This window comes from Alternaria incomplexa, assembly GCF_024043165.1.
Source record: "Alternaria incomplexa strain BMP 0042 chromosome Unknown scaffold_11, whole genome shotgun sequence".
Taxonomy (NCBI): domain Eukaryota; kingdom Fungi; phylum Ascomycota; class Dothideomycetes; order Pleosporales; family Pleosporaceae; genus Alternaria; species Alternaria incomplexa.
In genome coordinates, this window is record NW_026249860.1 from 1,057,430 (window position 1) to 1,068,245 (window position 10,816).

General features: G+C 52.5%; 3 protein-coding genes across 3 annotated transcripts; 2 read left to right on the forward strand and 1 right to left on the reverse strand.

The window, feature by feature from the left end:
- Positions 1 to 260: 260 nt before the first annotated feature.
- J4E90_007760 (uncharacterized protein) lies at positions 261 to 2,069 on the reverse strand (the record flags this gene model as incomplete). Its single annotated transcript, XM_051437292.1, has 3 exons — positions 261 to 729; positions 782 to 1,059; positions 1,137 to 2,069. 3 exons carry the CDS (start codon positions 2,067 to 2,069, stop codon positions 261 to 263), a joined length of 1,680 nt encoding a protein of 559 aa, XP_051289038.1.
- Positions 2,070 to 2,490: 421 nt separating this feature from the next.
- Positions 2,491 to 3,929, forward strand: J4E90_007761 (uncharacterized protein; the record flags this gene model as incomplete). Its single annotated transcript, XM_051437293.1, has 2 exons — positions 2,491 to 2,510; positions 2,564 to 3,929. The coding sequence occupies 2 exons, from the start codon at positions 2,491 to 2,493 to the stop codon at positions 3,927 to 3,929; spliced, it is 1,386 nt and encodes a 461-aa protein (XP_051289039.1).
- A 2,638-nt stretch (positions 3,930 to 6,567) lies between these two features.
- Positions 6,568 to 7,218, forward strand: J4E90_007762 (uncharacterized protein; the record flags this gene model as incomplete). Its single annotated transcript, XM_051437294.1, has 1 exon — positions 6,568 to 7,218. One exon carries the CDS (start codon positions 6,568 to 6,570, stop codon positions 7,216 to 7,218), a length of 651 nt encoding a protein of 216 aa, XP_051289040.1.
- Positions 7,219 to 10,816: the final 3,598 nt, after the last annotated feature.

Genomic DNA, 10,816 nt, shown 5'->3' on the forward strand with positions numbered 1-10,816 from the left:
GTACGCCGTCTCGCGTGAGCCTTATCCGCGCTGATCCATGACATGGGTATCACCAGCAACTAGACAGTAACACGTAACGTAGAGGGTAGACTGTGAGAGTGAATTATTATCAGTCCTATGTATCTAGTTCTATGTCCATCGTCGTGTCATCGCACAAGACAGCCGCGATCATCAGAATGCGCAGAAGGAAATCCAGGAGTCAAGGCGATCAAAGCGCAAGTCAAAGGCCTTCTCTGAGCCAAGCCCAACGCCCAGCCAGCTCACATACCATCCCTGATAACATCCTCACTGACCCAACCAATCTCATACCTATGCGCAGTGATACACTCAAGATGCCAGTCATACTCCGTCCAAACACTACCAAACAAGTCAAACTGCTGCTTAGCCCAACGTATATTCTCAGCCCAGTCACTAGTATCCTTCGGATGAGGCTGGCTCAGCAGGTGAAGCTCCCGGAACGGGGCGTGGCGGCGAGGGCCGTTGAAGCGGGCGTAATCGTAGGCGGACGCGTACATCTCTGGGAACGAAGTGTGTGGAGGGGACGCGTAGAGGTAAATGCTGTAGTCGTCGATGCGGAGGCGATCCTCTGAGAGAAAGGGAGCGGGGAAGTGGATGGGCTCGCGCTTGAGGTACTCGCGGGCGGCCTCCATGACATCTGGGGTGAACTCGGTCATCATGTAAGAGGGCACCTTTGCCTGCTGTCGAGCTTTCTGGGGTGACGGTCCGATTCTTGTCCATGGTCAGCGCGGGACATAACATCAGAGGCGAAGAATGAACTTACCCAGGGACTTTGAGCTTCAAAGTGCGACGCTCAGGTACAAAAGCAGCCTTGATGTTCAAGCAAGCCTTGCGCGCCGCTTGACGGCCGCGTGCAGCGGGGATGGGCGAAACGGCCTCCTCAGGTTCACTTGCGTCTTCTTCCGGAATATCGTCGTCAGGCTCAGACTCGTCCTCTACGAACTCGTCATCGTCGGCGGACGAGTTGGGGGTCGGCGGTAGACGAGACAGCTTGCGCTTCTTGGACGGAGTCGCGTAGGGCGAATCGTAGTAGTCTTTGTCCTACAGCCAGTGTCAGCAATGTCACCATCTAAGACGACGAGGAATCGACCATTGTTGAATATGAGTGATAGACTTACCTCGACGTCAACTTCGGGCTCTTCAGCAAAGTTCATCTGCTTGCCGACAAGCCTACCGCTCCTCCTCTTACTACCATCCAGCACCTTCCCAAGGCCCTCAGCTGTACGCTTCTGTGGTGTCGCGGACCGTGACATGGCGACCAGCTCGATGTCGTCGAAGAGTTTCTTCTTGCTACCGCGCGATGCTTTGAGCTTGCTGTCGAGCTTGGATGATTTGGGAGTCTTGGGCGTTCTCGGAGCGCGGCCTTTACCGGGTGTAGACTTGGCGGGTGAAAAGGCGTAGTTGCTGTGACGCGCAAACACCTGCCTATCGTAGTGACTGTGGGTGACTGTGGCTGGTCCACCGAGGTGAGTGATGAGGCGTTGAAAGTCGGTGGGGAAAAACCATGACTCTTCCTCGTGCTCAATAGCATATTGCACACAACGAGTGAGGTCCAGTGCGTCATCGCCACACGGGTGCGCTTTCACATGGAGGGCAAGGTCTTTGAACTCCAACGGCGAGGAGTCCTGTTTGACCTTGTCCTGTCTGGGTGTACCAGTCCTCACGTCCTTAGGGTGAGTCCGGTTAGGTGTACGGAAACCGTGGACGTTGAGGTTGTCTTCAGGTCTCGGCATTCCAATGTCGTATTCCAAATGCAAACCGAATTTCCATTCGTCGTAGCCGGCGCGTCGCATGGCGTACTGGATCATGACCATGGCGGAATTCGGTGGAAAATCCTGATCCAGCGGCTGGTCTCTGAACTCGTTGATCATAGCAGCGAGATGGCCAGCTTTCGCGCCGTGCGTCACGAAACGGTCGATAACATCGATGGATTTGAGCCAGTGCGGGAGGTAGGCCAGGATCTCGGCGGCGGTCAAATTGCCGTTTGGGAAGGGGAGGTTCCAGCTTGGGCTGTGGTAGCCGAAAGCGTTGTTCTTAGCAATGGCCGCCATGTTGACTGATCTGATGGTCAGGACGAGATCAGCAGAGGCACAGGCAAACTTGTAAGGTTACCTTCTGCAGAAATTGCGAGGGGTAGCCGGTTGCGCGGAGGATGGCTTACTGGAAAGTGAAAGTGTGAGAGTCTTCAAAGACGATACGAAGTCTCGCTGCGCTTTGTCTTGAGTGATCGATGCGTGGCGTCTCCACTGGCTGCAAAAGCAGACCCTGCAAACCTTGTCGTGGGCTGAAGCTGGCACTTCGGAGACGCAGGTGACGGCGGAGTCAAGCAAAGTTGCTCAAAGGACGCTCGGACCGGGTAGAGTGGCCTTTTCGTTGATATAGCGACAGCCACAACAGAAGCGCGAGGCACACTCTACTAACCACGTGCAGGTTCCCATCACCACCACAAACACCACACATGCACCTCTGACCATGGATCATCCGCCGCGACCGTACTAACTGCCAATTGTCTCACGATAGGCACACTCTCCTAACTTTTCGGCAGGTCAACGGCGTCAGCCCCAGGACCGGCTGAGAACGCATCAGAGTCCAAATCGAGAGCACGTAACGAGTACTTCGGCTACGGCTTTGGCCCAGACGCGCCTTCAAGATACCTCCCGTTTCCTGCAACCGCGAACATTACCGCCGTAGAGCTCCTCGCATTCCTTCCAAACAGCATACACTGCGCTGACGTGCTGTACCGCCTGATCACGAACGGCGCGACTCCGACTCAGGTGTGCGCCATCGTGAACACCCACAGAAAGCTTCCAAAGGAGTGGGCCCAGGCCAGCTGCCGGCAGAGCATCTACGAGACGATGGACCAAGGTGGGTACAAAGACTGGCGGCTCCAGACGCATGGTAGCTTTCACAAAGAGAGAAAGTCGACCTGGGACGATGCCGATCTCAACGTTGCAGGGTTCTCGCCACCTAGTGGAAATATCGAAATCCCTCCGACAGACATACCCTTCAAGAAGCTAGCCATAGATCTGAGCCGCATGCCGCAGGGCCATGATGCGCTAGATCTGACTCGCATGGTGGAGTACTGCGTGCAGAATCCCCATGAGCCGTGGTTCTACCCTCGCGACTACGACAAGGTATTGCAGCTTGTGGGAGGCGCAGCTACTGTTCGAAAAGAACATAGCGATGGCGCTGCTTCCCAACAGTGGGCTGGTATAAAGCCTTCTCTTTCTCAAGACGCGTCAATCAGCGCTCCGCTTGTGCCAGATAAGAAAAAGAAAGATGCTAAGCGAAAGAGGAAGAGTGACATAGAAGAAGACTTGCCAGTATCAAGGAGACAGAAAGGAACAGTCCCTCCACCCAAGGGCACGACACCAGAGTCAGAAACAGAGCATGAGATGCACGAGCTGAAAGGAAGGGCGGGAAAGTCTGTATGGTTTGACGATGAGCCTGCCGTTGAGGAATGCGCTGGAGAGGAAGAAGAGGAGGAGGAGGACATCATGGCCAGCGCCAGCAGAGACCTTGAGAGAACAAGTTATGCCGCTCCTCCGGAAGATTCAGTCGTGCCATGGGAGACAGCGCTTGCAAACGCACAAGATGAGGGCGCGATGGACATGGCGTTCTTTTTCGAACGTCAAGCAGGAGAGACTGATGCATACGGCCCATACGCCTTCGGTGGACCCCGTCACAAGCCGCCTTACCGACCGCTGTACCGCATCGACCAACCAGACCCATCTGATGCAAGCGGTTGGGCAGAGAATCTGAGGTGGGCATTCGAACAGAACACGCTTTACCGATACCCTCACCGCCCCGAAGCTTGGAACGAAAGCCCAGAGCACATGGAGCTCATCGTGAAGATTCGGATCGACCGGTACTGGATGTCGGATGAGTTCGCGGCGATGATTGACGATTAGCAGCGGAGGGCGATGATTGCCTAAGATTTGGAAGTGCTTGGATTCTGGGGTTTGAGGTTTTGATCGTTGGCTCGTGGATGGTAATAGCCGTGTTATGTCACGGTGCCCACATCCTGCCAAAGGGCAGCAGCGCACGCAGGCGAGATAGTCGCGCCATTCAACGGTAGCTGATGAGTAAAGTGACCCAAAAGGTCACATGTAAAGTAGTGGCAATAGTCGTTCGACGGATTCGCTATCGTGGATGCTGTGAGTGAGGATGGAGCGAAGAGGTGAAGTTGGTTCCGCAGTCGGCAAACCTCAGCCTTGGCGTTTCGGCAATGCACGGACTGGCGTCGATCGATGTTCCGACCGAAACCAACTTCGAACACCGTCCAAACTTCCTCACCCCGAATTCGACAGCCATTGTCCCTGTAGTCGCGTGTTTCACGAGAATTTGTCTGGTTCGCGACGCTGCAAGACGCCACAGTGGATCGGAGGCTGAAGATCCGGATGCGCTGACTGTCGCATGAGATGATATACACGATGACAGCTCTTAGGTTGCGAAACAATGGGGGCTCTTCGAGCAAGTGCGTGATGTGTAGAAAGGTATTTAGATGCGAAGTGCCCCCTAGCGATTCGCCGTTCAAAGCTCTCGCTCTCCACAAACCTTCAGAAAGCTATACCCCAGATTCACGAGCCGGACTCACCTAATACACTCCTTACGAACCGACACGAACGTACTCGACGACCTCAATCTACTACTACAACTTCGCACGATCACCTAACTCACCATGCGTTCCTCCACGATCGTCGGTGCCGTCGCGGCCTTCACTCCCATCGTACTCGCGCAAAGCTCCTCCACCATAACATCAATGGTCCCGATGATGTCTCCCTCCGCGCCTCCGGTCACAATGGCCTGGGACAACAAGCCCGCCCCGACAGGCGAAGCAGCCCTTTCTTCGGGCGCTTCATCGCTGAACTCTGCCATGAAGTCTGCAATGTCTTCTATGTCCAAGGGAATGTCGATGGAGAGTGGCATGACGATGTCCGACGGTATGGTCATGCAGAGTGGTATGACCATGTCTGATGGCATGGTCATGCCGACAGGCAGTGCTATGGCAGGAATGAGCAATTTCACCGGCAGTGCGGGCAAGATGGAGGTTGGCAGTGGTGGTGTGGCGATGATGGCAGCCATCTTGGCTATGTTGTGAGCGTATTGAATCTACGTTCAAGGCTTGCTGAAGCATATCATGGAAGCACAGTTGGTCCAGCATAACGTCGTCGTCCCTTTCCAGCCATTCTTCGTTTATTGATACGCTGTCTTCGTCTCATGCGTTACCTCTTTTCGCTAATACATACTGTAAATTCACTTTAACATCATTGCATCACATTAAACATTGGCTATACCGAGTGGCCGTCACCAGTAAGATTGAAGTCTAGCTACTTACCCTTCCACCTAAAGCCTGTACGCGACACGTCACTATATCATCTGTCGACTGAGCAAGCATGCGATCAGCTTGTCCAAAACGCCGATGCTACGAGAATCACCTGGCGACCCGTGCTGTTTGTGATACATATTGGTCTTTGTCCACGTGGTGTGCGAGTGCCCATACAGCCCATCGTCCTTATAAACCCTCGTCTGGTGTGCCAGTGGCAACGAGCTTTCTTCGCTCAATCAATCCAAGGCATGTCACACCGATCTCATGGCGCACATACCACGTGTAGCTGTTCGCGCTGCGAATACTTGCGTCGTGACAAGCACATTCCCACCAGCAACTTGACTAAATCTGAAGCAAACGAGATATAAGCACCACTACCGAAATTGTCCATGAGTCATTATGTCCAAGATCCTGCTGACCTTGGAAGTACAAAACGGAACCAGGCAGCTTCTCCGTTGCTATGTCTTCCGTCAGAGCTGCGTAACCAGATCTATGGGTACATATTCACTTGCCACTTCATTGACATTCTTCACATTGCTCGACATCATCTCCTAATCAGAGTTGCTCATCTTCCTCGCCGCGAATCCCATCCATATGAGACCTTAGATTGGCTCCGTTCCACATGCATGGTCTGTCGGCAGATACATCATGAAACTACCTTCTTGCCATTCTTGCTGAGCCCGCTTCATGTTGGCTTCGGAGAACTTGCAGCTATCACGGATGCGTTGCCTGCTGATGTAGTCGCATCTTTCAAGAATTTGTCGGTGTTCAACGATAAATCGCTGAGAAGACTCAAAGAGAGTAACTTTGACAGAAATCTGGAAGCATTGCGAAAGTTCCCGAACTGGGAGAAGGTTGTGGTGATGAACTTGAACAGAGAGATAGAGTCGCAGAGAACTCAAGAACTTAGGAGGAGAATGGAGATATATGCGGGAGCCGCGGAGAGGTTCGAGACGTCCGAGTCATAGCACCTGAATGGTGCTCGTCTTGAAGGCAGTGGTGGTGCCATTATGGTGTTGTCGCGGTATCATTTATCGCGACTGATGACGTCACGCGTAACACCTGTCGGAACACCTCCACTTAGGTACCGGTTCATCACCAACAACCGCCTTATCATCAATCATTCCCAATTCCTATACAACCAATTTAGCATTGCTTTTCATAGAACCTTGAAGCACGCAGTCACCCCGGTATCGCTCGACACACATCACACCCTCAGCATGGCAACGCCAGACGAGAAGTCGCTGCTAGACCGCGTCTTCGCCGCCAAAACCACCGAAGAGTCGCGCGAACTATACGACGAATGGGCGAAGACATACGACTCCGACATGACTCTGCACGACTTCACCGCGCCACGTCTCGTCGCACAAGCAGTAGCCCGCGGCCTGAAGCTAAACCACATCTCACCCGACAAGCCTCTCGCTGGCCTAAAGATTGCAGATGCAGGATGCGGTACCGGCCTTGTTGGTGTCGAACTCTCCAAGCTTGGCGCTACGGATATCTTGGGCCTCGACATCAGCGAAGGCATGTTAGCCGTTGCTAAAAACACTGCCGTATACGATGACCTTACGACCGCGGATTTGACGAAGAGGTTGGAGTTTGAGGACGGAAAGTTCGATGCGCTGACATGCTGTGGTACGTTCACGCATGGCCATCTCGGACCGGAGCCGCTGGAAGAGTTCGTAAGAGTTGTCAAGGATGGTGGAGTTGTTGTTGCAACTGTGCTAGACAGCTTCTGGGTGGAGAAGGGGTTTGAGAAGGAAGTGAAGAGACTGGAGAAGGAGGAGAAGGTTGAGATTGTAGAGACAGACTTGCACCAGTACCGGAAGGATGCTGGAGGTGGGCGCGTGTTGATCTTACGGAAGCTGTGAGTTCAAAGAATATAGCGACGGTGCATGTAACACAGTGCAACGGTACAAAAGCTACGAGCTTTGTAACATCATCCTCATGCGCAAAGTGCGGCATCATAGTAGAAGTCCCTGGTGGACGAAAAGGTTCTCTGCATGCCTCGCCTCGACCTACACAATCTCCCACTCATTTCCCATTGTGTGGTAATAAAAGGGAACCGCAGCATCAATCGTCGTAACTTCAACCTCCTCTGGAACAAAATTGCTAACCCACTTTCGAACCTTCACGAGCGCATCCTCAGTTTGTTCCACGTTGAGGTCCCTGAACCATTTCTCAACTCTTAGCTTAAGAATCTCATCGTCCTTCGGAGCATGAAGTCTGTTCCATTTATATGCGAATGAGAGCGCATTCCCCACCACTCTAGGAGCCCAAGCATGAACCTCAACCTTTCGCAGACTCGGAAGATGAGGGAAGTCAGACGTGTTGTACACCCTCGTGCTCGTCCAATCTCGATTCTCAAAGACGCGAAGGACTGTGATGACGTTTTGCACGTCCTCGGGCATCTTTTGTATAGCTTCAACTAGATCTCTAGGACGTGCACGGAATGGACTGAGCTGAAAAACTAGTAGCTTCGTCTCCGCATAATATTGGCGGCATACTGGCAGAGACGCGAGGAATAACGATAGGGATTGTGAAGCTGCGCTTGTTTTTCGCACAGGATTGTATTTGAAGTCAGGTCTTGAGCGGAATTTGTTCGAACGGTAATCGATGCAATCCGTGCGAAAGGCGTATTCATAGATCCGATTGCGAAGTTCTGCTGGCAGGCGTAGTAGGGGCGATTCAATTTGGTTGCGCAATGTGCTACGCTGATGTCAGTGCTGTTTCGATCCAGAATTCGAGAGGCATGATGGTAGCTTACATAGCGTCCATTTTGTCAAAGAGATCTCTTGGGCGCGAAACTTTCGGTGTGCAACGATTGACCGTACCTGAATGATGTTGTCGTAGAGAAGAAAGGTTGCTGACATGGGTCCACATGTCCCGAGGTCACGACGGAACGGTGTAGCCCGCTTGTCCCATCTGAGCCTAGTACCACTGCTGCCTTCCACATGCAGATCTCCTTTCAAGGCCACCTGGGCACCTCATCTAATCGTACAATAATCTTACAGGATACATGATACATCAGTCCATCACAACCATTCCACGCAGATAGCCGGCATACCCGAATGGCGTCGGCCGCGCAAATTGTGAAACAGCAAGTCCTAGCCCCAGTCCCGCGCCCGCCACGCTCGTTTCCTGGATCGACGCGCTCGCATCGCGCCAACGTCCAGTTCCAACAAAGCATTCATCGTCCCAGTCATATCCGTATCGCTCAGACACATCATGTTCTGGAAAAAGTTCTGGCACATACCCGCATACACGGGCAAAGAAGTCGACCAGGTCTTCGCTCCTTCCTTCGTTGAAGTACAGTCGTCCTCCGATAATTGGCCAGGCCGCTGAGAACCGAGCTTTGGATATTGAACCACAAGCCAGCCATTCTGAAGATCGGATGTACATGGGGTCGACACCGAGGAGTGGTCCAAGATCAGCCAAGCAGAGCCATCGGTCTTCGCGACCTTTTGTGCCTTGCCATATGGGTATCAAAGCACTGTGGTTTCCGGCTGAGCTCACGAGATCGGTCACCAGGCCTGAAGCCTGGATCTGAACTATCTGGATAGCTTCATGACCTCGGACACAGAGGTCATACGCTTCACGTAACGCCGCAGCTGTTACCAATTAGCACTTAAGTCATACGGTAAGACGACAAAGATTACCGAAGTCGCTAAAGACCGTTATGAAAGGACTAGCTCGTGAGTCGTGAAGACGAAGGTGTTCTTCTATGCAATCCAGACTCAGATAAGAAAGCGAGAAGTCATAGCTTGACTGGAACAAACTTGCACCGACCGAGGACCTGGGCTGGTAACTTGTCGCACTGTGCTCACTGAAGACGCGATAGAAGTAGGGACCCTCAAAGCCGTCGATGAGTTCGTCTTGAGGCAAGTCGCTGCTGATTGGCCAGTCAAAATCTAGCCGCATCATCGATCGTCATTCACGTACCTTAACATCGTTTCATCACAATCCATCTCAAAACTTTTCAACACTCTCCGTCATCTTCATTGCCTAGTAGCATAGCCCTTAGTGAATGTTTTGAAGCCGTTACATGGCCTGCCGTCGTGTATGGAAGTCTTCGGCTGGGCTGGTCCGTGATGGCGCAAAGCTCGCACCATCGCGTTGCAGCATTTTTCCCGCCCATCGACCTCATGTCAGCATTCATCAACTTCGTCTTCGAACGAACATTTTCGGTTTATGACGTGCGTATAGATCAATCGTATCTGATCATGTGAAATCGACGTCGGCCGGGATGGCATTCTTCGTATTCACCGTTCTTTCCAGATGGGGCAGCCGTGGCAAATTCTTCCGGCCACTTGATGTGCCTACGACCTTCCAGACGCACAAACAAAACCCTTTCAAAGCGATAACAACTCACGCGGAAGTGAATAGTACTTTCTTAATCGGCCGCTGAGTCACCATTGACCCTGTTGAATGCTCGAGACTCGTCTACATCCCAGCTACCGGCTTAGTGAACGCGTTCCCTTCCTGTTCAAATATTGGCTTGCCAACGGGCTCCACTTCCCTAAACCAAAACTCTACAACTTCAAAAGCAGAAGGTATTTACACCCAATGGAAACCGCCCGCGGATCCGACAGGCCATCACTAGAAGAAGCAGTAGCGACTTCGCAACATGTCTCCGAAGCTGTTCACTCTTCGTCTCAGATCCGTGATACTCAGACAGAAGCACAGATGCATGCAGAAGCTGCAGACAGTCAAACTCGCCTGGAGAGTAGGGAAGATGCAAGTGCAACTAGTGTTCCAGCAAATCTACCTACGATTACACTGAGTATGCCTTCCCCGCCGCCACTGTATGATCAGTTGTTTCCACCGCAGGGACCTGAGCAGCAAACGTCAACCAGACAAACCTCTCCCGAGGCCACATTACCATTAAGCGACCAACGTCCCCAGGAGTCGCCCCAAGCTCATCATCCAAGGCCAGACACTCCACCTCAATGCCTAACACCTACCGCCACACCCGTCAATCAACCGCCAGTCCAAATCGTCCCCCGGCCCCAGGAAGACATTGATGAAATTTTCGAAGCTATAGAAACCAATAACTTCGACTCTCCCATCTTCGGGGAAGCAGGTGCGGTATACCACGACAAACTAACGCGTCGGCTCATGCCTAGGACACCAATGTTTCAGTATTACAACATCATTCCTGAGGTGCCCCAACCGAGACCTGTGGCTGCTCCGAACGATAGACTGCAAACACCTGATACGCCGACACCTAAGCCAAAGCCTAAGCGTAAGCCTAGGAAGAGGAAGCGAGATCAGACGCCACAGGATATGGTTGGGCAGGAGGTAGATGGAATTAAGCAGGAGCCGGTGGAGAAGAAGCTGAAGGGTGTGAAGGTCGAAGATACCACGTAGAGGCCACACCGTTGCAAATGACCGGCCGTGTTCGATCTGGACGGAAAGAGCCTGATACATGGCTCATAAGAATCTGGAATATCTCATAAGTGAAAGCAA